At 43.0% G+C, this 25491-nt stretch overlaps 1 protein-coding gene and 3 long non-coding RNA genes across 6 annotated transcripts in view; 1 reads left to right on the top strand and 3 right to left on the bottom strand.

Moving 5' to 3' along the window:
* The window catches only part of LOC308479127, an 83663-nt gene extending 73854 nt beyond the window's left edge, over positions 1-9809 (bottom strand). Inside the window, exon 1 of the long non-coding RNA XR_013987475.1 lies at positions 9770-9809. This is a non-coding gene — a long non-coding RNA (uncharacterized lncRNA). The remainder of the gene's footprint in view (positions 1-9769) is intronic.
* LOC308479133 lies at positions 2226-3829 on the bottom strand. 2 transcript variants are annotated; one of them, XR_013987484.1, is made up of 3 exons: positions 3463-3829; positions 3204-3298; positions 2226-2283 (listed from the first exon to the last, which is right to left on the bottom strand). It is a non-coding gene; the product is annotated as an uncharacterized lncRNA (long non-coding RNA). The 2 variants fall into 2 exon arrangements; XR_013987485.1 differs by having other exon boundaries at positions 2232-2283; positions 3194-3298.
* ATPAF1 (ATP synthase mitochondrial F1 complex assembly factor 1) lies at positions 5178-16007 on the top strand. The gene is made up of 9 exons (XM_081009539.1): positions 5178-5440; positions 6233-6341; positions 7318-7353; positions 7934-7996; positions 9824-9874; positions 10859-10906; positions 11156-11251; positions 12885-12992; positions 13771-16007. Exons 1-9 carry the CDS (start codon positions 5193-5195, stop codon positions 13969-13971), a joined length of 960 nt encoding a protein of 319 aa, XP_080865665.1. The 5' UTR covers positions 5178-5192; the 3' UTR covers positions 13972-16007.
* Positions 16008-19636: 3629 nt separating this feature from the next.
* Positions 19637-24875, bottom strand: LOC308478632. 2 transcript variants are annotated; one of them, XR_013987204.1, is made up of 4 exons: positions 24742-24875; positions 22260-22671; positions 20970-21191; positions 19637-20185 (listed from the first exon to the last, which is right to left on the bottom strand). It is a non-coding gene; the product is annotated as an uncharacterized lncRNA (long non-coding RNA). The 2 variants fall into 2 exon arrangements; XR_013987205.1 differs by lacking the exon at positions 24742-24875 and having other exon boundaries at positions 22260-23280.
* Between the last annotated feature and the right edge of the window lie 616 nt (positions 24876-25491).

The raw sequence follows: 25491 nt of genomic DNA, 5'->3' as shown, positions 1-25491 counted from the left end.
CCTTGTGAGCCAATGCGCGCTGGAAATACGATTCCGTTTTCAGCTGTTTCACCCAGGCTTTTGCACGTCGCTTCTGCTGGATTCCTTTCCTCCATTGAAGAAATAGCATACAAATGAATACCAGCATGTAACAAAATCCTAGACTTCCAAAGTAGATGGGCAGCAGACCTGCAGATAGTCAGAAGAGTAATGTGTACTATAATCTAGTCTTGTAAGACTAAAACACATGGCAAAGGCATATACTTAAAAAAACAACAACAAACACACTTCTAGTATGTAATATTACAAAAATGATTCCAAAATTCTGTTTTGATTGAAAGGTTTGTCCACATTTTATCTTGGGAAACGTGTGTATTTGTGTGCATGTTAGTGTTTAAACAGCTAGCTCACAACCCCACTCAGTATGGGCTGTTTTTTAATACACTTCCATCAAAATAGGGGCATAGCAGTCCATAGTTGGTTTCACTACGGTACACCAACTTTTGGCCTCCGACATGGAATTTAGGCTTTTGGGGATGTAACTTTTTCAAGTTTGTGTGGTTTTCGAGAAAAGTGAAGGTGGTGTTTGCAGAGAGCTTTTGGAAATTCTGCGTAATGTTTTCCCTAATTTTTATAGAGCTGATTCTGAGTTATGACAAACAAAGCTATGCAACTATGGGTTGTGATCCAAAAAGGGATAAAGAGGATTAGAATGACCATTGAACTTCTTCAGATGCTGCTACAGCAGCTGAAGAAACAAATATGTCAATCCTGACTACTTGGTTAAGCCTTCAACTGTGGAAACTGATAAACACATTAAAAGAAGTTATGTTATGAGTTCCTCCTTTTTTATCTACTTCCATTATAAGATAGCAGAATACTATGTTATCAAGTTTATAGTAGAATTAATGTCCAATAGTTTCCCAAGACATTTCACATTATCTTTATTGGATAATCTGTGAGGTCAAATTGTGATTAACAACAAAGCTGCATTCCTCCATCCTTTCTCCCTGCTCTGTTGTGAGCATGGCGGGGGGGGGGGATATTTGGAGGTTGTACTGGATATGTATGGATCATATATATCTCAGTTAAGAAAATGGGGACCAAATGGTAGCAAGGTCATCCTGCCACCTGCTAAGGAAATGTGATGTTGTGTAGCCACCACAGGGCTTGCCAATTTTGTTGTTGTTGTTGTTGTTGTTTAGTCATTTAGTCGTGTCTGACTCTTCGGGATCCCATGGACCAGAGCACGCCAGGCATTTCTGTCTTCCACTGCCTCCTGCAGTTTAGTTAAACTCATGCTGGTAGCTTCGAGAACACTATCCAACCATCTCGTCCTCTGTCGTCCCCTTCTCCTTGTGCCCTCCATCTTTCCCAACATCAGGGTCTTTTCCAGGGAGTTTTCTCTTCTCATGAGGTGACTAAAGTATTGGAGCCTCAGCTTCAGGATCTGTCCTTCCAGTGAGCACTCAGGGCTGATTTCCTGAAGAATGGATAGGTTTGATCTTCTTGCAGTCCATGGGACTCTCAAGAGTCTCCTCCAGCACCATAATTCAAAAGCATCAATTCTTCGGCGATCAGCCTTCTTTATGGTCCAGCTCTCACTTCCATACATCACTACTGGGAAAACCATAGCTTTTACTATACGGACCTTTGTTGGCAAGGTGTTGTCTCTACTTTTTAAGATGCTTGCCAATTTATGGCCCTCCAAATGTTTTGGACTACAGCTCCCATCATCCCCAGCCAGCAGGGCCCATGGTCAGGGGTGATGAGAGTTTGAGTCTACAGCACCTAGAGCGCACTATGTTTGCTATATCTCACCTACCAAATTCAGTCTTGTGAATTCTGCATGGAGGATGAAATGGGTCTGCTTCTCTGTCCGTGCCTCTAAGTGCTACACCATAATTCCAAAAGTTTTAACAGTTACTATTTAAAGGGGAGAGTTTCCACAGAGTTCAACAAGCATTGGCAAGCAGGTGCCAGAATGACATAACTCTGCTTTGTGATTCTGGAGTAGAAACTGGCATCATCATTCTCTTCCTCATACACACACACACACACACACACACACACACACCCTAATGCGCCAGATACAGCTGTAGCCAACCAGTCTGCCCATGAACATGCCCTAGAGCAATGCCATGCACACAACTGCTGCTTGTACCACCTGCAGAAGAAAAAGTTAAGCTTGCTTAATGCGTTAGAAACTAGACTTACCACTGGAGATAATCATTATTGATCCACAAACACTCGGGAATGTGTAAAAACTGTCTTCACAATGTTAGGCTATTTGTTTTTCCAATTCTATGGAAGGAAGGAAAAACGAACTAAGAGAGTATATGGATGAAGTGATTGGTGTCGTTGGAATAGAACTGCAAAGAGCTGAACACTCCAAAGCCTTATCATGAGACAATGGCAGCTAGGATACCATTCTGGGGGGGCCTCAAAACACAGGACAGCCAGGCAGACAAGCAGGAGAAAAGGAGGATGACCTCCTCCTCAGGTGGAGAAGGCCTTCCTTCCCATCCTGGGCTTCCCTTTGCAGGCTCTCGGCCACAGTCTGCTCCAGCCTGGCTTTCTTCCTCCTCTTCTATCTGCTTACTCATAAGGACGTGCCCCTAGGATTAGATTCTGGATTTTGTTTATTATTGGTACTAGTAGTCAGGGCTGTACCCCATATTAGTCCTACTCGGAAGTATTTCAATTGAAATAGATGGACCCTAGTGGGTTTGAGTAGGACTTGGTTAGATAATCATCCTAGTTTAGATCCTTGGTTAAATAATCCTCATTGTTATCCTTTGTAATTGTAATACAATTGTAATTGTTTTTTCTTATTATTTTTGGAACCTATATCTTTAGTTTTCTCTTGTTTTTTCATCTTCAAATACGCCACATCAATAGATTCTGGCTGTAAAACTGTTTATAAATCTGTTAATGTCATCATCAGTAATATTTCTCTTCCTCCCTTCCCTCTTCATCATTTTGGGCCAGTGGTAGTTGATGGGAACCCTGAGCAACCTCCAAGAGGGCAGTACTACAATAGCATGAGACTTCTGCCAAACCTAAAGGGCTGGCAGGAGGAAGTGGGGAGCAGGCATGCCCTATGGTGGCAAGGTTTTGGGAACAGATGATGGATGGCATCAATAAAATTGTACGTGTCACCAGAACCCCCGAGCTGGCTTCACTGAATTTGTATTTGAAAGAAAACCAGGACCTTAACAAACCCTTAATCCATGGAACGTATCATCACCAAATTTTGGAAGGACCTTCATGCTGCCACCATAGCAACTTCAAGCAAGAGAGTGTGGTAGATAGCTGTCTTTGTGAAAAAAATTGTGAAAAAAATAGCACAAAAACCAAAATTAGCAAAAGGAATAATGGTGAAACTTTATCACATGTACAAATATTCCAGAAAATTAAAGACCACCCCAAAGGCAATATGACCACTTGTGGATAGTGTAATAATCCTCTGTATTTTGTTACCTGTCATAAAGCAATATACTGCCTCTGTAAGGGGAATTCCAGCATCACATTGGGGTCTCCAAAATGGAAATTGAGGCGGAAGTTTGGTGGGTGGGAATTTAGGGGAGGGCCAAGGTCTGGGGGTCTGCCTGAAGATGCCCAGTGGCAACAGTAGCCCTGGGACAGAGAATCCTTGGTTCAGTTGAAAGTGTGGGCAACTGCCACCTTCAGCTCAGTTTCAAAGTGCAGTTAACTGCCATCTTCAGTCCAACTGAATGCACAAACAACTGTCCTCTGCACTTTCCACTGAGCTGAAGAAAAGTGTGCCCTACTTAATGGGTGAGGTTTTTGATTTGATTGATTTGATTTTCACTGTTTTGAATTTTAAATGTACGGTACCTCAAAGGAGGATAGGCAAGGCTTGGCTGGCTGCACAAAGTGTCTGCCCTGGAATAAAGCAGCTTCTTGTGTGCCTGACCACTCCATATAAATGGCCTCCTTCAACCTGGTGCCCTCCAGTTGTTGCTGAACTACAAGTAACATTGGCTCCCATCCAGCAAGTGAATTAGACTGGAAAGACAATCAAGGAGCGTCTTAAAAAACTTGTCAGGTGGGAGTGGGGCATCCATCTTCAGGATGGTTCCCCTCTCTGCCCTGACTTTGCCTGTGGAAATAGGAGAAACAGCTCCTCGTTATGCAACACAGGAGGAATAAGACAGTTGCCTGCACTTCCAACTGAACTGAAGATGGCAGTTGCTCACACTTTCAAGTGAACTGAAGATTCTCTCCCAGGCCTGCTGTCGCTACCGGATATCTTAAGGCAGCCCTCAAGGCCTTGGCTCACCCCTTAATTCCTAGTCCCAGGAGGGCAAGGCAGCTGGATCTAGGGTACCCTTATAGTTCCTCATGACACCCCCAATCTCCCATCTCCCTGGGACAGTGAAAGAAATAAGGCAGGTTGTGAATGTGTCCTTGCCTCATAGCATCTCCTGAGGTGTGGTAAGGACAGGGCTGGATTTAGGTTTGATGAGGCCATAAGGTACTGAAGGTAATGAGGCCCTTTAGATGTCCAGCTGTCCTTTGTCAACAACAAATTGTTGCTGTTTTTTGTGTTGAATATGTGGTAATTTATGGACCTAATAGGTATCTGAAGCCATTTGCACATGTTGCCATGCAACCTGTCCATGCAGAATGTAGGCACCCTATATATAGAAATAAGCAAACCAGTGATATTTTGGCGAGCAGGCGGGGCTCATTACTTACATCATAGGAGCCTACACAACACAAAACACTGTTGCTGCATGTAGGTTTTATTTTTTTATCTTATATATTGGAAATGTACATCCAGTGGTTTTTCCCTTTAAATCTTTTGGGGGCCCCCAAGAGAGTGGGGCCCTAAGCTATAGCTTGTTTAGCTTATACGTAAATCTGGCACGTATAGACCATCCCGTGCTGTACACCTTTGCCGTGGAGAAAGGATTTAGCCGTTGGAGCCGGTCTGGGCGAGCTTCCTCCGTACCAAAACTGCACAGGATCGACCTGTAGCTGTAGCAGCAACAGCAGCAGCAGCAGCAGCGCACCCTCCGAGATTAGGGGGCTTCCTGTACCCTCCTTCCCCGCGTCCGCCGCCGCCCATTCAAAAGGAGTCGCTGCAGCTCGCCCTCCCGCCGCCTGTTGTTTCTTCCTCCGCCGGAACTTTTGTGCCGGGCCGCGGCGGAGAGGAGGGCGGTGTTCCGCGTTGCTCTCCGCGGATGTGGGCCGACAGGAGCGGCATGGCGGCGGGGCACCTGCAGCAGCTGTGGTGGGGGGCGGCGGGGCTGGGGCTGTCCCGAGGGGCGCTGGTGGGGCGCTTCGCCGCCCTGCGGCCTCTGGGCCTGCTGCTGCCCCCGCAGCCTCGACTTCTGGCGGTCTCGGTTAGCGGGGCGGCGGGCGGCGGCGGCGGCCTGGAGGCGAACCCCTTCTTCGCCAAGTACCAAGGCAAGATCCAGGAGCTCCGCAGGTAACAGAGGAAGCAGAGATGTCCCGGGCAGAGGATCGGGGAACACGATGGGCCCGAATCCCTCCTGAGTTACTATTATTTTGAGGGGGGTGGGGTGGGAAGAAGCGGGGATCTGATAGCAACCTCCAAGTCCCAAACTGAGCAAGGGTGCCCTTTCCCCTGCTTCGCTTAGGCAAGCTCTTTGTGTATGGCAAGAACAGTGCTTCCCCCCCTTAAAAAAATATGTTTAGGGGTACTCTCATTTTGACTCAAGAAAATCACCATTTTGTAGTTCAAAGCCTGGAAAATAAAGGCAGTAAATGGAGAAAAGTACAAAGATTCACAAAATGTTCAGCGGCATCCCCCTCCCCCAGAAAAAAAGCACTAGACAAGGGTAGGTATGCAACCCTGGGTACACTTGTAACTCCATTGGACTCGCAGTGGGACTCGCTTCAGGATCAGGCTCTCACCCGCCTCTCCCGTATTTTAAAAACTTTGCTTTGCCACACCTCCTCATATAGTTGTTTACTCTCCGCCCTAACCTTGTGTGGATTCAAGGTCCCCTGATTTAGGAGCTGCTATCAATCAGAAAAAGTTGCTGCTTGTAGTTTTGCTCTTGCAAGACTTAGCCCTGCGCTTATGGGTTGCTGCTCTCCTGCCATCCTGTTGTTTTGCTCGCGGGGATTGAAAGGAAAGCTAAACGGATATGTTTTTGGCCCACCCTGAGCTGCTTGGGATCGGGTGGGAATGAGCTGGAAATGAAACACCCGCGAGTGCCTGGCAGCTATATAATCAGTTCGAACTTTGATTCAGATCCAATCCAGAAATTTTTGAATCCCGACTGGATCAAAGGAGCGAAGTGAAAAAGCAGCCGGTGGGAGATTCGAAGCAAGCAGAGTTTGTCAGACTGATGGAGGAAAAGGCAAGGCCAATATCCAAACTCCATTTGTCAGATATTTTATTTATTCCTGACTTCTGTTTACATGTGTGTGAATGTGTGTAGCTGTGCACAGATGGGTTCCAGTCTTGTTTATTTTATGCTAAATGCTTTTCAAACAAATTGATGAAAGCCTTTGTGATGTTTGCTAGATTTTGCATTCCAGTTAGCTTAACAAAACGTGTTTGTTTCGGTATACACACACATTTTACATGACCACACAGAAAATGTAACTAGTGCAGGTTGGCCACTTCTTTCCTGTATATCTGAATCTGCATATGTTGGCATATCAATAAAACTCTGTTTCTGAAGTAAAAAAGTAGGTATTCAATGTTGTCAGATGATTTTTATACGTTGTAAAAGCCACCAACAGTTTTTGTAAATGCTTGTGTTAAAATGATTAGCAATTGGCGGGACGGGGTGGGGGGAACCCGCTATCTCCTTAATTTGGTGCTTAAAAAAATATACTTCGATAATACAATCCAGTGCATGTCTACTTAGAGGTAAGCCTCATTAAGTTGAATGAGACAGTCTTAGGTGGGTGTGTATAGGGTTGCCCTGTAAAAGTTTTTAAAAGGACTTTATTATCCAATAAACTGACATTGCTGCCCAGTTGTTTTTGTAACAATGTATATTTTTATTAGAAAAACTCTCAATAATATCAAAAAAGGTTTTCCCTATAAAGGATTGGAAGTTTTTTTATTTCGGCATCCCCCCCCCCTCCAAATCTGCAATTTCACATTATATCATCAGGAAATCTGTGTTCTACGCTACCATTAATTGCAATGTTTTCCACACAATGCCTTGGCCTATGTATTATTTTTAACTATCTGGGTATGTGTGTATGTGTCTAGATTGCTCTCCTTCCTGGATAAATAGCTTTAACAATTTTTTCTTTAATAAGGTTATGATGGCATGAAGGGTATCTATTTAAAATAAGTATTTTTATGTTTAATCTTAGTTCAAAGAATCACTTCATGGGTTCACAAAAAATAAGGTAAGCTGGTATTTTTGTAAAGTAGCCTTTCTTTTCTTATTTATCTTACTTGGGATTATGTATGAAGGACTTGACTTTCAGTTCATGTTCAGCCTTTGGCTTATGTGTGACTGTCAGCAAAGTTCTCCTTCTGAGGATGCAGACAGGCAGCTGTTTTTTTAATGAGATCTTCTACATAAAGTCTTGTGAGGCACCAGCAGAGTCTAGTTCTGCGACCACCAGCCAGTTGCCTTCAGTCTATTTGGACTTCAGCTTCTTGTGCTGGCTGGTGCTGATGGGAGTTGTCATCCAAAACAGCCAGAGGGCACCAGGCTGGAAGAAGCTGTGTCTGATTGCCTCTCATGAGCTGTCAGATTTTGTGCTCTCTTTCCTGCCTCCCCCCACCTTCTCCCCTGCCAGCCCATTAGGTTTCACAGAAGTCTTATAATTGCTATTATACCTTCATATTGGGCATTGCTGCATTTTTGTCTTTCACGATGGATTTGTCCATGTTTGTATGTGCAATAATTCAGACTTTTTGTTTCTTTTCCTCATATCATATGTTTCAGTTTATGTCATTAACTGTTGTCATTTGTTGCAGACACTTGATTCTATCCTTAATGTGGAGATGATGAAACGGAAGAAGCCCGACGAAATAAAACAGGTGACCCAAACTGAAGTGGTAGAAACATTTTCCATTTAGCTTTTGTTAATCTTTTATCTCAACAGAAAGTATTTCTTCATGTTAACTTGTGAAAGTAGATATGTAGCTATAGATATATATCCAGCGGCTCATAAGACACTCTGGGCCATTTCACACATGCCTGTTTCTTACATGGAGACACCAGCTGTGAATAAAAATAGGAGACTGCTATCAGGTGTGAAATACAGGGAAGTGTCTGTTATGGATCAGGCAGCTGCTATTCACTACACGTCACTCATAATGATAAACTCATGGTTGTTATGCAAAGAGATAATTTCCTTGTGAGAACAGTAATGGGCAGAAGTCTGTTCCCATATATTGCTTGCCTGTTCACTGAGATCTTCATCAGATGCTGTTTGGGTGCCCCTTTCTTTCATTGTGTGGTGTGGTGGGTCCCTACCAAGGATAGGGTCTTTTTTGTAGTCGTAGCCCACTTTTAGAATACTCTCTGGAAGAAGGGTCACTTAGTACCCACCTTGGTGTATTTTTAATATCAGATGGAGACCTTGCCCCCCCCCCCAGGTCCTTTTAAACATCAGCTGATGCTTATTTATTTAAATAGAATAAAACCACCACACACACCCCGCCCGTTCTGATGGCTGGATTGTATCCAGCTAAGTTCTACTCAGTTAAGCCCATTAAAATTAATGTACCTAAGTTTGTTATTCCCATTAATTTCAATAAGTATGTTCAAAGTATGACTACCACTGGGTATAACCCAGAGAAAACAAGCAAGAAGAAAGGGAGGGTGTGTGGGGGAAGGAGATGAGATGCATACACACTGATTGATGACATTTTCAGATATTCCAAAGGGTATCTTGTCAACCTAAAGATTTTTGTTGTTGTTGTTTTATACTTCTGCATGCTATTTTATTATTATTTCTTTTATGGTGTCCATATGTTTGAATTGTTAGCTGCCCTGAAAGCCCTGCTGATGGATAGGATAGACATCCGTGAATGGCTAACTCCCCATTCAGAAGCTTGATCCAGCCTGCCCCCATCAATTTTTTCCTATGTCCCTAGACTCAATGGAATTATTTGATGGCAGTAAAAATTAAAAACATCAGATACTGTGCTGGGATGGTTGTAGCCCAGCACCCTGTTGAGGATTCAACTTAGCCCCTCCTAGAGCATCTGATCAGTCAGTGATGAGCAGAGAGTGGGCCATAATTTCCACTCCTCAGCACATTACCTGAGGAGAGGGAGGCTATGTGTGGGCATGCAAAAATATGTGCAGTAGTGTTGGGTGGCTGCACCCACCCCTAGCATGTGACCCCAGATGCTTGGCCTAAGGTGAATGTGGCTGGGGGGGGGGGGGAAGGTTAGCCACTTAGGCAGTAAATAAATAAAATAATTTGTGCAGTGATCCTCTGTTTATTCCAAGCAGATCGAATCCATCAGGGCTGAAAAATGCAACAGTCAAGGCCAAGCTTCCATTAGTATTGACTAATCATATAAGTAGTAATGTGAATATAGGATTATTGCATTTGGGTGGTTTTCAACAAAGGCTGCAATGCTAAACCTACTTACTTGTGAGTAAATTCTGTTGCATTCAGTAGGACTTACTTTTGTGTAGACATGGTTAGGATTGTAGTGTTAGACACCCTCAGGGTAGACCGATTGAAATTCATGGTAAATAACATAAGTTCATTGATTTCAGTGGGTCCACACCAAGTATGACTTAGTTAGCTATCACTAAGTCATCTTAGGTGATGGTCTATGAAGTTAATGTACTTCTTCCTTCCTTCCTTCCTTCCTTCCTTCCTTCCTTCCTTCCTTTTCTTTCAGATATGGAAGCAGTATTATTCTGGAGAAGACACAGTTTATGCAGTTATTCCTGTAAGTACAGTCAATACACAACAGTGTGAGCGCTGTCGAGTTCAGGGCACACAGGTCTGCTAAGCAGGATATATTTTGCTCTTAGCAGTTACAGTTAAGTTAGTAAGTTTATTGTGCTAGCTGAAGGCCATGACAAACCATACAAACACTATAAAAATATAGAACAAATCCTCTACTTAAACCAACAGAACCGTGCAATGGAAGCGAGACTATAAATGGGAAGCCACCATGAAATACAGTGTATTTCAAATTATATATCCTAATCTTCCTTGCAATTTACTGCTCTTTTGTCCAAATCCTTCTTTTTTGCTGCCAGTGCAAAAAGGGCCACTTTGAGTCACTGAGGTGTTTTGAGTTATTCAGCAGCCACAGAACCCTCTCCTCCAAGAAGGGACTGATTTCTTGAAGAAATGGGATTAAAACGGTATCTCTTAGGTTCTGTGTATAATAGGCAATGTAATAAATAATGAAGAATGTTTTCTACTTGCGGTTGCCTACATATACAGAGTCCATCTGGATATGGAATCTTCTTATAAAGTCCCTAGATATTGTAAGTGCAATTAGCTATTCAGACAAGAACACTCAAGCACCTCCGATGGATTGATCTAAACCTGCAGCAAAATTGAATATTCTTAGTACTGACTAGAAGGTGTTGGAATTCTTCAAAAAGTATGGCATTGTATTATTATTTTTGCTGAATTTTCACACACATGAAAATCAGTCTTATTGATTTTATAGGCCTTCAGAAGTTAAAAGGAGGTGTTTTAATGTTGATATGTACTGTGGTCTACTGTCATTTTTAATATTTGATTTTTTGAGTTAACCATTCTTAATGCTTTGTTATTTTGCAAACCACTGCAAGCAATTGGAATGATGGGATGTAAATAAATGTTTTAAATAAACAAAAGCAAACCCCAAACCCCTAAGCTTTCTTTACTAGCACTGAGAGTTAGTTAAATATCCTTCCCCCCCTTCTTTCTACAGGGAAAGACTTTTGATCTGATATGGAAACGAGTTCAGGACTGCCCGTCTGTAAGTATAGCACATGTGTCTTGATTGATTTCTTTTGGAATGAAGCTTTTTATCAAGGTTATCATGCTTCCTACCCACCTTGATTTATTGTGGCTGAAAAATTTTATTCTTGAAGCTTCTATGTTTCTGATTTCATCCTGAGCTGGGATTTGTTAACCGCCCAGAGATCTTACGATGAAGGGCAGTGTATATATCCAATAAAGAAAGATAAAGAAATTAATTAATAAACCTATTTGATTTCCCCACCAGTTTCTATATCCACTGCCAAGAAAGGAGGGCTATGAATTTTTTGTGGGACATTGGTCAGGACCAGAACTCCACTTCACTTCTCTGATAAACGTTCAGGTAGGTGAACTTTGGCAAAACTGATTGCCAGAAACAGACTTGGAAGTAGAAACTGAATGTGGTTTTTTTAATTACATTTGTCCTGTGTAAAACATTCCATAAAACACATGGCAATTCCTTGTTTCACGTGGACACTGTTAATGCAGTATTACTTGAGCTGTAGGATTTCAAGGGGTGCCTTTTCTGTTATGAGGCTTTCAGAAGATTCCTCTAAAATGGAGGCTAAGGCAGATATTTGCAGATACGGTTGTTCATTTGTCCTTACTGTTAGCGTTATAAAAGTGTCTAACCACTTCAGAGCAAGACAAGATACTCAGCCACGTTTCAAAATCAGCTTCGTGCTTTGCTTGTTCTAAACTGTTCATCTAAGATTCTGGGTTTGGATGAAACAGGAATCCCTAGTTAACTGAATACTTACCTGGTTTGGTTTGCTCCGGTTGTGAAGGGCTTGCCATGCACGGCCATAAGGTTCATTCTTATCTCAGTTTATTAAGCTGAGATATCATTGTTCAAAGTCTCTCGGTACAGAGGTGTGTACAGTACAGACATGGGAAGTTAAACAGTTGTTGGAGCTAACTGTGTCCTGTAGTAAAATACTTCCTTGTCTTTTCCTGTTGAAAGTTCATTCAGCTTCTTTTAGAGAAATCCAGCTTCCCATCACAACTTTCTCCTGGTTTCTTTGTTTAAGTTTCCCTATTCTTTGCATTTCCATGTGTCTTTTCTGTGCTCTCTTGACTTTGTAGTCCAGAGTTCAGGGAGTCCTTTAATTTAAGGGACTGCCTATGAAGAGTAAGGCTGCCCACATACTGTGCTAACATTTCCAGCTACCTTTTAAATTTAACATGGTGAGAAGGACACAGTTAGGACCCAGAATGCAAAAGTCCTATGGCATGTCCTGCTTGGATCTCTCCCCCCTTTTTCTCTGGATGGCAGCTATCCTCTGTTTTAAGAGAAATTGTTTTTAACTTTGGAAGATTGAGAGTTGGAATATTTGTGTTCCTACTGGTTGAACATGGGTTTTGAGGCTGACGAGTAGGGATATCTTCATAGATGTTAACACATTGGTCTCACTAAAATAATTGTGAGAAAACCTTGCCTGGAAAAACAAAGTAGTTCAGAGTTTTTCAACTTTAGGCTCCTGCATGACCCATTCTAAAATAGTTTCATATTGTTGTTGAGCAGAGGTTTCCAAACTTTTCATGCTGGTGACACTTTTTAGACCTGCATCATTTCGTGATGCAGTAATTCAGTTTCACTAGCAAACTGGAGGTTAAATTAACCCCTTTCCAGCCCTGGGTGGAGCATGTGCAGGATTCGCATGACACACCTACGCATTGCAGCCGCCACACTAATGTGTCATGACGTGTGACACTAACATGGAAAGCTCTGTTGCAGAAGCTTCAGATTCCTAAATATCAGCATAGTTTTCACATGCAAACCTGGAATGTTCATTAGGACTATTAGTTTTGATTTCCTATATCTGGTGGGTGACTTTTTGGGTCTGGAAGGTTTAAGATGCATTGAATTAAGTTTTGAAATGATTAGCTCATTATTGAAAGTTCTGGCTTCTGATCTTTTGCTTGAAGGACCACATTGCATATACTTCTTAATAATATATTTTTATTTCCTTTAGTCTCGAGGGGAATCTGCACCCACCCAGTTGGTCCTGTATCATTATCCCGAGCTACAAGAGGAAAAGGGCATTGTACTGATGACAGGTGAAATGGATCCTAGATTTTTGGTAAGCATCTTGGTTCTCACTGTCAGATGAAGAACTTGAACTCCCAGCTCTGTTTTTGCCAAAAGCTTTAAAATGTAAATCAGATCAGAACATAGGTAAGACACCAGGTTGCTAGCACAGGTTCATTCCCACTGTCATAAGCTATGGTTTATAGCAGGCATGGCCAAACTTGGCCCTCCAGCTGTTTCTGGACTACAACTCCCATCATCCCTAGCTAACAGGTCAAGGATAATGGTAATTGTAGTCCCAAAAACAGCTGGAGGGCCAGGTTTGGCCATGCCTGGTTTATAGTGTCCAGAACACAAGCAGCATGTTGTTCCCTCCTTTTTACATTCTTGTTGGGTTTTGTTTTTGCAGCTGAGAGTCTCCTCGAACCGTTCTCTTTTACATCTTTGTTTTTCAAATCACTGGGAGGTATTTGGATTTGAATTTTGACATGAATGAGCATTCAGTCTTGAAATTCCTGCCCTCCTTCAATTGTGAGGTGTAGTAGTGTTGGGGAAGAGCAGTATCATGGTGGTGCGACATTCAGTTTCATAACCAGTGTTGCCGTGGGACCAGGAACCTTATTGACTCTGCACCACAAGCACTGGGCTTTTACATTGCAGCTGGATTAGCCATCCCTATGGCACAAAACAGGATAGTCACAAAACATGGATCCACAGTCCATTCCTGGACTTGGGTCAGCTGGTGAAAACAGGGTGGTCTTTGGACTGAAGAAGGGCTGTCACTGACCTGACAACTTTAATTGTGTGTCTTTCTGTTTTACATCTTACAGACTGTCACAGAAGCCCAGTGCCTAGCCAGCCAGGTGCAGCTTTTTTATGCCACGGACCGTGAAGAGACCTACCGTTTAGTGGAAGAGTTTAACCACCGGCCAAATGAGTTTAAGTACATGTCTGTAATAGGTGAGCTTGAACAGAGCAGGCTGGGGGAAGAACTCAGGCCTCAGCAAGACCCACCATCGTCCACTGCTTGAGTGGTGGGAGAAGCCTTGAAGAGACATGACGGGTATCGGAAGCGCTCTTGCCTTGAGTTCTGGAGCAGCTGCTTCCGACTGAAATAATCTTGATGGGAAAGGGGTGACATTGACATCTGATGGGGAGAAGAATATCTTACCAAGTGACCTATGCATCTGGGAGCATGGAGGTACTTGCACAGCCTTTGTTTCTGGCTGGTAGGAGAAAGAAGGAAAGCATAACCTTGATATCCACTTGATGGTGTTTGGCATTTGCTTTCCCCCCACCCAAAAAACGCACACAGTCCAGCATATTTCAGCATTTATGAAGGTTTATTTAAATCTCTTCATTCAGCAAGGGAACGTAATTGGACGGGGGGAGGGGGGAGCTAGGAGACACTACTGTAGATGGATGCGGTAAGTTTCCCGACAAAAAATACCATTATTTACATCATGATGTGCTACATTCTTAGACAAAATATATATTTTTATTATTTACACTAAAACACCCTTGACATACAAGAAACTACAGCCCAAGCAAAAAGTATAATTCCCAGCCCCAGAGAGCTTAAAAATCTGACAGTAGGACCTGAATAAGCACAAAATGGAAATCTGTTTAGGGCGACCAAATTTTGCAGTCATCTGGTACGTAAAACCAAAAACATTTTTTTCCTCTTTTTAATAAATGAATAAATAACTTTCATCTGAGGCTGTCCTCCATGAAAGATGATTGAATGTTTTCCATGATGCTGCTGGCAATTCTTAGTACTGGAAAGGTGTTGAGCCAATTTCACCAACACTGACTAGAGCTGGGGAAATGCCCTGTTGCTTTCATCCTCTAAAAGCTCCTTTATGAGATAGAACTACATATTTTTAGAAATTAGAAGGATCTTAAGCTATTCCTAGCCCCATAGATGTTGAGGAACTGGGCCGTGCGTGATTTTACTCGTCATTCATCTGTGAAGTGGAGATAATGCTTTGTTATCTTGTGTTTCCCCTCTTTCTTGCTGCTTTTGTGTAACGGGTTCAGAACCTTATTTGGCCCAGATGTTTGTTGCTGAACCTGACAGGGATGGGGTGAGAAGGGGGACGAGTGGCAGGTTCAGGAAAGCCCAGGTGCAGATGCATCTGGTCTTGCAAGCGCTAGGCATGACTCTCAACCCACAGAGTTGTATCCATCTCTGGGTTGCATCCAACACTACTGTTCCGCTTACACAACGTAGCTTTCCGATGCTCTCCTCTCTCCTGCAACCCCACATCCTCAAAATCTCCTGAGGGTTGTAGGATCCTCAGGAGCAGATTTGGGAGGCAGGGGCAAGGGCACACAGAGAAAAGAAGAAGAGAAGGTCATGTTTCAGAAGTAGACCTCCCATATGCACAGCATTTGATGCATCCCTAAGTCATGGCATGAGCAGGACAACTTCTCCTTCCTCTGCTCCAGCGGCTTGGGGGAACCTTCAATAGCATTTCTTTTGGGGAAGGGGGCAAATTCTGCTCATACCATGACTTAGCTGCATACCCCCCATAGACAGCAGGAAAGAAGGAAGGAAGGCATAAGACAGTATCTGTGAGCCTAATTAGCTCCCTTCTCAGGCTGGGATCAGAAATGAGTATCTGTCAGTCCCTTCAATCTACAGTAAAGGGGCAGTGGCAACTAGTAGGCTCACTGTGGTCAAATAAGGGGAGCAGGGAGAGAACTTGCAATTTTGAGAATTTTTTTTGAAGTTGCAAGTTTGAATCTTTCTATTTTGTGCCTGTCTTCTCTGTTCTGTGATGTGCTGCCTGCTGAGAAAACCCCAGTGTCCCCCCCCTTTAGTTGAAATGATTCAAGACCTTCTGCTTTGCATATCACGGGCTAATTTGCATATTGTTGAATACTCCGTTATTTGAAAACCAAAGCTTTGCGATACCTTGGAAAACAGGTGAAATGGGGCAAGAAAGAAAGGGAGATAAGCAGGATTGCTACCTGATTCCAAGAAATTGCTTGATTAATCATGTGTGTTGATTGAATGAATCTGTATACCTTTGCATATGAATAAAAACAATATTCTGAAAAAGCATACTACTTTTATTTTAGATTATATGCACATGTTACACTAGGCACCTCTTGGGAACTTTTGTTCAGAGAACTAAACTTCTTGTGCCTCTTCTATTATGGGATCTGCCACTGGTAATTTTTTCTACGTACTTGAATTGCAAACAATTCATCTTAAAAAATAGTAGTAGTCTGTACCCAAATAATAAGGATACCTTTTTGGTCAATCTAACTGAGGCCACATCTATACCATACGTTTTAAAGCACTATTATACCACTTTTTACAGCCATAACTTTCCTCAAAGACCCTGGGAACTTTTGCACTGCAAGTTGTTAGGAGACCCCTTTCCTTTCACAGAACTACAGTTCCCAAAGCGGTTTAACAATGAGTCCTGTTTCCCAGAGAACTCAGAATTGTAGCTCCTTGAAGAGAATACATGTCTCTTAACAACTCCCAGCACCCTTAATAAATGACAGTTCCCAGGATTCTTTGGGGAAAAGCTATGACTCTTTAAAAAGTTATACAGTGGTACCTCGGGTTAAGAACTTAATTCGTGCCGGAGGTCCGTTCTTAACCTGAAACTGTTCTTAACCTGAGGTACCACTTTAGCTAATGGGGCCTCCCACTGCCTCTGTGCCGCCGCCGCACGATTTCTGTTCTCATCCTGAAGCAAAGTTCTTAACCCGAGGTACTATTTCTGGGTTAGCAGAGTCTGTAACCTGAAGCTTCTGTAACCTGAAGCATCTGTAACCCGAGGTATACTGTAATAGTGTTTTAAGTGTATGATGGGCCTGCCAACCTAGAGACAAGATCTTAAGAGTAGTGCTGCATGTGGCCCTCAGCTTAATTAAATGTGGCCCTTCAATTCTTACCAGTGATGAGGGGAGAGAGGAAGAAGGGTGTGGTCCTACCCACCTTTAGCAGTAGCCTTGCCCACCACTGGTGTGTGGGCCTCATCTGATTACCCTCAAGGGAAGGAGGCTCATGACAGATCAAGGGTTCCCACCCCTGTCTTAGTGGATCCTTCAGCCACAGAGGGGCAATTAGTCAGAGGGTAAGCCTTGTTTCCAAACTTTCACTTGTGCATCCTCCCACAAATATTAAGGTTGGAACTTAATCTGGATTGTTACGAACCAAATTCTCTGCCATATGTTTAACTATAGAATTCAAGTCTCAAAAGTTACCCTCTGAAGCAAAGTTGTGCTGGCTTAGATGAGGAAAGGTGAGGTGCTGCTGTGCATAGACCGGAATGTTTCTTTCATTACTCCTGGCTTTGGCTCCAGGGGAGGAAGCGTGTTAGATCTTACACATTAGGTTGTCCCCATTCCTCCTCCTCAGCCCTGTTGCTCCGCTTGTCGCCATGGGAACAGTGAATCACTGTGACCTGGAGAGGCCTAGAGAAGCAGAGTGGAATGCACTATTGACAAGACCGTGGGTGGGCAACTGCATCTTTCTTTATCAAAAAAGAGTGGTGGGTTGGGTGTGGGAAGTGCAATTTTGCCGACTTCTTCTGGGAGCCTTTGGGAGCCTTTAAACTATGAAAGAGCTGCAGTCCTTCATTTAAATGACATTGTGAAAGCAGGGCAGCTAGCCATGGCTCTTCAGATCTTGTTAGACCCTTCCTCCCATTAGCCTCAGCCAGCAGGACCAGCGGTCAGGGCTGATGAGAGTTGTAGTCCAACAGCATATGGGCAGCCACAGGTTAGCCAGCTCTGCTTTAAACGTTTTGCGGTCTTTGTGTTTTGGAACAGTTATTCAGGGCAAAGATAAGTAACTGTTAACACTGAGCATTTTTCAGCACTTTCAGGTGTCCAAAATGGTTTGCAAACATTAGCACAGTAACCTTAACCCTGTGAAGTAGATCAGCATTTTTATCCCCGTGTTGCAGGTGTGCAGCTGAGGCTGAGAGGGAGCTACGTTGGCTGAGTGCATGGGTGAGGCAAGATTTGAACCAGTAGCCTATTCAAGATACCAGTTCTCTCTCTCTTCCCCTCCGTGTGTGTGTGTGTGTGCCTGTGTGCGCGCGCACTTGGGTGGCCTACTCATAGAAGAGCCTGCCTTTCATATAGAGATTTTCCTTGGAGGTCCTTCTCTGGGTCCTACAGGTGCTGACCAGAGTGAGATAGCCTTTTTAGTGGTGGCACCCTGACTTTGGAAATTTGTGTGATTCTGATCCTAGCATATTTTCTTATTATGAAATCAAATAAAAAATAAACTTCCCTCCTAGGAACTATGACAGTTAGTTACTCTGGTTATAAAGTGTCCAATCTGGTAAAAGCAAGTGATTAAGGATATGCACTCAGTATGCAACTTCTTTGATTAGGATACTCCTGCAAACATTGGTTTCCGTTTCGTTTAATGTTACATTCCTTGTCAGCATCAAGGTGTATGTTCGGAATTTTTTAGAAATCGGGGTACAAGAACCCAGCTTCCCTTTGTCTGATTTCAACAAGGTTTACATTAGAGTTATTAATCACAGAATATGGAACTTGTCTTTTCTAGCCATACCTCAGCGCTAGGGTTGCGAACCTATCGCCTAAATGTTGCTAGACTCCAGCTCCTATCAGCTCCAGGCAGTCGGGGTTAATGGGAATTGTAGTGCCTGCAAGTTCTCTGCCCCTGCTCTACCATATCATTGCAAAATGTATATGCTTCCAGTGCAATCCTTTGAAAGCTGGAGAAACAAATGCTCATCACACAGACAGCCACAAGAGGGCAAAATTGCCCACTTCTTTTTAGATGCTCTTCAGCCAGCGTCCCACACCACTTTTCATTGCTCTGACTTGTTTGCAGTCTCTTGTTCTAATGCTGGTGGGGTTTCCCCCCCCCCTTTTGTTTGTGTGTTGCATTGCAAATGTACAACTATCAACACTGGAATAAATAAGGAACAATATATGCAGTGAGGGACGTAACAATAGGCAGCAAGGGACCTTCCTTGCAAGTAGACCTGCTTGAGACAGAGAGAGAGTGCTCGTGCGCACGCTCTTGCTGCCTGGCTTCCTAAGAAACATGACAAGGCAATGAAGACCTTTATAGCATAATGACCATCCCCCTGCTCTGTGCTTGAATATGTGAGCTAAACACAAGTCACTCTTTCCAGACAGGTAGTGAGGCAGATCTTTTTCAGGAAAAAGAGTTTTGTGGCACTGACCTACAGAGTGATAATGGAATAAGCTTTTGCATACTGCAGTCCATCAGATGCATGAAGCATTATCCTGAGTTGCATGTATATAGAAGCAGGGGTTTTTTTTGGGGGGGGGGATTTGGTTGGGCCAGAAAGAGGCAGTTGTAAACGGTGAGGTCAGAGGGAAATGAGATGCAGAAAAGTTAAGATGTGATAATGACTTAGGCACTCACCTTGTTCTTAGCCAAACCAAAACAAGTCATATGCAGTGCTGCCTAGTGCCCACTGGGACGGGTTGGGCAGAAACCAGGGAGATCAACAGTAGATTGCGCCACAGCCAATGATAGGCAGAGTGAAGGCTAACTGTAGTTGGTGGGGCAGTCCGCATTTGCCCTAATACAGGCACCCCCAAACTCGGCCCTCCAGATGTTTTGGGACTACAACTCCCATCATCCCTAGCTAACAGGACCAGTGGGCAGGGATTATGGGAATTGTAATCCCAAAACATCTGGAGGGCCGAGTTTGGGGGTGCCTGTCCTAATACATGAAGCTCTATCATGTTTCAAACAGTTTTTGTAGGAGTGTGTAAACTGCTTAGAGATTTCTGCGGAAATATAAAGTGGCATGCAAGTTAAATAAATCTGAGAAGGTTGGTTGGATATCGGGCAATGCCAGACTTTGATTTGTGGTGTGCTGACCACATTTGTCCAACGACCTTCATTATTTTGTCACTAGGTTGAGTGAGTGTGGCTAGCAGTAGCTGTACCCAAAGTATCTAATCTTTTTGTCATTTAAGGTGAAAGCAAGTGAATCTTAATGCTTAATAATGTGTGACGTGTGGTGTTTATCTTTATCATCTTTAAGCTGCCAAGGGTGCCGTGTGGCAAAAAGATGACCTGGAAATTCTATAGAAATACATTGTTTTTGCTCTGTCTTAATGCTCACATCTATTTCATGGGGAGTGTGTTAATAAATATCCCTAGGACTGCCCTTGTGCCATCAGCATTTCTGGTCAGAAATTCTTAGCTCAGCTGACTGTATTAAAACTGAAGAGATGATGTATTCCTTCTTCTCCCTGAAGGAAAAAAAATCATTTGAATGGAAATGAATGAAGCAAAACTCGACTAATGCCAGATCTGAAAGAAAATGCTGCCTGATGAAGAGGTTTGCTGGCTTTGATTTTTCTCAAAAGGCAACATGAATCTAATTTTGAAGCCATAAAAAGCAGATGAGCTTAATTTTGTACCATTTTAAGAGTTACTTGTTAAAAGCTCCCCCCCCCCCCAATCCCCAACTTCCCACCATCTGGATATTGAAGTGGGTAAAAATCCTTATGTGATTCTACATTTTTATAATCCAGTCTGATAATTCATTTTCTTGAAACAGGGAGGTGAAAAGTTTGTTAGTTTAAAAGAGCAATAATTGATTACAAATCCTCCTTGTTTTTACACGCTATAGGAAAACACCCCCTTTCCTCTTTAAACAGGAAAGCCCATTCTGCTGAATAGCAAAAGTGAAGCTTCACCAGGCCTACTTCTTGATGAGGTTGCAGATCTGTTTCTGGGTTGTACCACTTCAGACCGTAGGTGAAGGCTTACACAATGGAATGCTCTGCCATACAAAAATTTCCCTGCACAGGAACACCCCCCATAGCATAATTAGCAAGAAGCTTTCACTTTGACATTTACTTTGCTATGTGCAGAGGGTTTTTAAAAAGTGTATATATATCGTATGGCAGAACATTCATACAGTTTTGTTGTTGTTATGTATTTAGTGTTTTTATTTTGTATATAAATTTTAATAATAATGATGATGATGATGATGGCATCAGTGCCATTCCATTCTCGAATTCCACCTACCTCAAAAGTTGGTCAGCATTCCATGATCACTTGGCATGCTCAGTCCACCTTGGGCTGTTTTGGGGCCTCCCCTCTTAGGATTTTTCCCACCAAAGGTGTTTTAGTTTTTTTTTGGGGGGGGGGTACTTCTTCCAGCCTTGGGTCTTCAGAAGTCTGTTGATATCTCCCTCTTGTGTGGGGGTGCTACTGTTTTAGCTATATAAACAATGACACAGCCTGAACCTTGGAAATCAAAAGAATAATGATAAATCTAGGTTGCCATTGGCTAAAAATCAGTGAAGTTCACCATGACTTTCCTGGTGCGTGTATTTAAATGATGGAATAAATCAGTGATGAAGTGACCCTTTTCTTTTACAGCCATAAAAGTGCAAATCTAGAAGGGCCACAAGATTTGAGGCACTTTTCATATTTGTGATTTTTCTAGTTCCATGGCATACCATGGTACTGAAAGCTGATTCTGGGCTCCAGTGTAAATTTAGCCCTGATAATTTGTGTAATCTTTCTCTTTTTCATATAATTTGAATAACCTATCTCTGTGCATAGTATTAATCAGTGCTATTCTTCTATAAAGGTCTGGAGCATACCACGAACACCTCCCTCGTTCTCTTGGAATGGCAATGGCACCACCTGAGAGGGGCCAGGATTGAGTTCTAACTGGGGAGGGGGGAGCCCTGGTATTAATCTTTATTTTTAGAATGCAGTTTTATTCCCTCTGTGACCAGTTTGGTTTTGCTTAGACCTGACGCTTCCAGCCACCTCTCATAAAATAGATCTTCAATTGCACAATTGCACAAGATATGCCCTTAGGAAATGAATAAGCACATATATATTTTTCCCTTCCAGGAAATGACAGAGTGACACAGGAGGAGGAGGAAGGAGGAGGGGTTGGGACTGGATCAGCCACAGGAGCCACAAAGGCAACTAGCTTTGGGGAAGAGAAATGCAACGACAGCTCAGTCTTGTTTATGGTTTTCTTGGAAAGGGGCTTCTGAGTTCTTTGGGACAGACTTTCTAGCAAGTATGCTTAGGATTGTAGCAGCTCAGTGAAGGAAAGTGTTTCCAGGAAGGTTTAAATATAAGCAGTGCTTTTTTTTCGGGGGGGGGGGCGCATACCCCTAAACATTTTGTGAATCTAAGTTTGGCCTCATTGAGGGGCAGTATTTCAATATGAGTAGGAAAATGAGAGTACCCATAAACATTTTTTTAAGAAAAAAACCACTGAATATTAATAATGATATTCAGCAAATGGTTATGGCCCTGTTTAAATTACTATTTAGAATTTTCACCTGCCTTCAATAAGGCAAAATTGAAATTGGATCAGAGGCTTGGAACTGCAGCTGGAGTGATTGTAGAAATGGAAGATGCTCCTTAGATCACGAGGTCAAGCAGTTCATACAGCATAACGTCCTTGGTGTCTTCATTACTTTTCATCACCCCACTACTGCTGCTTCCTTCTTTCAACTCTTGGATACTTTTGCTTTCATGGACTGATCATTGAAATAAGAAAAAATGAACATCAATACTGAGGACCTCAGGAGGTTTTGCCTTTTTCCCTTCGCTGCCCTGTAGGCTTGGTACTGTCTCCTGGAACACATTTGAGATGCCAGCTGTCTTCCTTCCTTCAAAACCCACCTTTTCTAGGAAGCCCTTCATAAAACGTCTTTGTTTCCATTCCCTTCTGCAGCTAGACCTGTAATTAAGGCTAAGCACACACAACTGAAATTTAATTGCATGTTGCTTTCCCTGTTTACCTCTGCCACCCCCTTCCTTTATTGTTTTACATGTGTTGAATTTCAGACTGAAAGCTCCTCTGGGCAGGGACCAGGCCTCTTGTACTTGGTGCCCTCCCTGTGTTCTGGACTACAGCTCCTCTCAGCCTCAATCAACATGGATTATGGGATATGTAGTCCAAAACACCTTGAGGGCATCATGTCACCTCAGTAGAGCACCATGCTCACTGAATGTACTATATACATGACGAATAAGAATAATGTAAGAAAAGTTATTTCCGTTGTGGTATTGCATCAAATATTCTAATGAAACTCAGTTTGGGGGTTTGAAAATATCCAGCTGTGCTTCCCTCTGACACTAGACTCAAAACTTGATCTCATTTATCTGGCATGATTAGCCTTAAGATCATATATTACATCCGTCTGCTATTTCCTTCTAGAACTTGTAACTGATTTTCTTTTAACTAGTAACCAGGTATTTATGCATCATTGAATTATGCTAAATAAGCTTCCTGAACAAAAGCGTAAAGGTGACCAACCTAGAGTTGAACATTATTTGCTATTAGATTTTATTAAAAATGGAGAGGAAATGTTTGATAAGTATTTGTGTCCTAAGTTATTAATTACTTCCTAAACCTTTAGAAACTCATTCTTCTTCCCAAGATCCTTTTCAAACAGTTGGAAGTCTGGAACTTTTTCTCACACATTTTTTCTGCCGAACTTTGCTAACAGACAATCTATGCATTGTTGATTCTACTTGACTTCCCCTAAAACTTTGCATATTGGGTATATCCTGTAGAGATCTATTAATAGCAGCTTCAAAGTCTGCTAATCAACTGTGTGTTGGCTTTCACCCAGTTACTGTTCTGGTTGGTGCCACTTTTATTCTTGTTGTTTATTGATGGCAGATTAACTTGTAATAACAAACTTGGGTAGTTGAGTGTCTGCCAGTTAGGAAGTAGAACAAGGCTACCCAAAAATTAGGGGGGGGGTGTGTGTACCATTATATCATAAACAATATCAAAGCAGTTTAAAACACTGCCTATATACCAGTGATGCCACACTAAAACTGCTAGCACGTTTGCAAAACTAAACAGGGTCCATTATGGTTTCAATTTTTTTAAAAAGTAAGCATTCAAAACTGGAGAGCATTACGGAAGGATGTTTTCTTAATTACCTACATAAGCCTGGCAGCATAGCAAAGTTTTCAGCAGGTATTTGAAGGTTGAAACAGAAGGCATCTGCTAAATTTCTATTGGCAGAGCATTACACAGGACTAGGTGGGTGACACTAAAGGCTTGGTTTCTTGTTGCTGTCAGATGAGCCTCACTAGCTTGGGGGTTAAGCAACGTTACTTGTCCAGATGATCTCAGTGACTGAGGTGGAATATAAGGATTTAGGAGATCCCTAAATACCCTAGATTTCATTGTTCAGGGCTTTGTAAATTAACACAAGGACCTTGAACCTGGTTGGGTAGCAGAAGGGCAGCCAGTGCAGATCTTTTAACAATGGCATCACATGTTATTGGCCCCATGGCCCCATCAACAGCCTGGCCTCCACATTCTGCCTCAGCTGGAGCTTCTGAACCAGGCCCAAGGGCAGCCCTGCATAGAGTGACCATTTCCTGAGACATCCCTGATTAGACATCCCTAAAACAAATCTTGCCTCATACAAGACTACATGTTACAATGGAGCCCTGGTACCCGGATGGGCTGCTTTCCATTGCTAAACATCCTTGGGAAGCAGTAGTTTTCTCCTTTAAATGACAAACTCCCCACTTGGCTCCCTGCTTTTGAATCATTGCATTGTAGAGTTGGAAGGGACCACAGGGGTCATCTAGTCCAGCCCCCTGCAATGCAGCAATATTTCACCCAGTGTGGGGCTTGAACCCACAACCCTGAGATTAAAAGTTTTGTCCTCTTTCCTCAATGGGATTCCCAATGGGAGGTAAGCAGGGATGTAGAACCCCAGTAGGTGAGAAAGGAGCCTAGGGAAGGAGAGAGCTGGAAAGGAGAAAGGAAGTTGGATGGAAGGTTACTCACCTCTACCCCACTGAGATTCACCCTAGTGGGGGGTAAAAGTTCCCTGCCCCTGCAGTAGTCAATCCTAAAATCTGTAAGTCATGCTGATGCACCCCATGCCTGCACATCCAGAAGAATGGAAACAGCCAGACCAGTCCTGCTTCAGAGCAAAGTATTTTCTCTGGAATGCAGGTGAACCTGATGGACTTTGCTCACAGGTGTCCTTTGTGACGTATCATTGTCCTTTGTCGTTTCCCCCATATGCACAATGTTACAGGAACCTATGAGTAATACTTCTCTCAGTTTGCTCAATCTTGGCAATGTGATTCAGCCGCTTTCCAATTCTTGCTTTCAGCAGCTTGTATAATATGTAGGATCTTTTCCAGGAGTCTCCTGGGCAGATTGTCCGTATTGCATCAGCTGTCTGGGGGGGGGGGGGCAGGACAGACAGATCAGTAGTCTGCTCTTGGAGGTCCTTCAGGGGGGGCGCATCCAGACATGGTAGAGGCAGCAAGTTCTGATTCTGGAGAATGAGCAGCTAGACGTCTGCCCACCCATAGGAAAACAGGCTTCTGCATATTGGATCAGTCTTATGTAGATAGGCCATTTCAGTGTTCTGTGCTGATATCAAACATGTATTCCTTTCACTGTGAAGCCAGACGATCTTCTCTCAGTGTCCCAGCCAAGTGGGGCACATTGGGTTGAACACACTCTCTAGAGATGTTCGCATGGCACCCACTTTGTACTCTTTCCAGTGCCTGGTGAAGACCT

Source organism: Podarcis pityusensis (genome assembly GCF_964106645.2).
Source record: "Podarcis pityusensis genome assembly, chromosome: 6".
NCBI classification, from domain to species: Eukaryota; Metazoa; Chordata; class Lepidosauria; order Squamata; family Lacertidae; genus Podarcis; species Podarcis pityusensis.
This window is presented reverse-complemented; position numbering and strand designations above follow the sequence as displayed.

Bases quoted from the DNA above. Each gene is read 5' to 3' on its own strand.
- ATPAF1 (XM_081009539.1), top strand. From the start codon at position 5,193: ATGTGGGCCGACAGGAGCGGCATGGCGGCGGGGCACCTGCAGCAGCTG. The intron at 5,441-6,232 runs GTAACAGAGGAA...ACTTTGATTCAG, and splicing joins AAGATCCAGGAGCTCCGCAG to ATCCAATCCAGAAATTTTTG. The intron at 6,342-7,317 runs GCAAGGCCAATA...GTTTAATCTTAG, and splicing joins TCAGACTGATGGAGGAAAAG to TTCAAAGAATCACTTCATGG.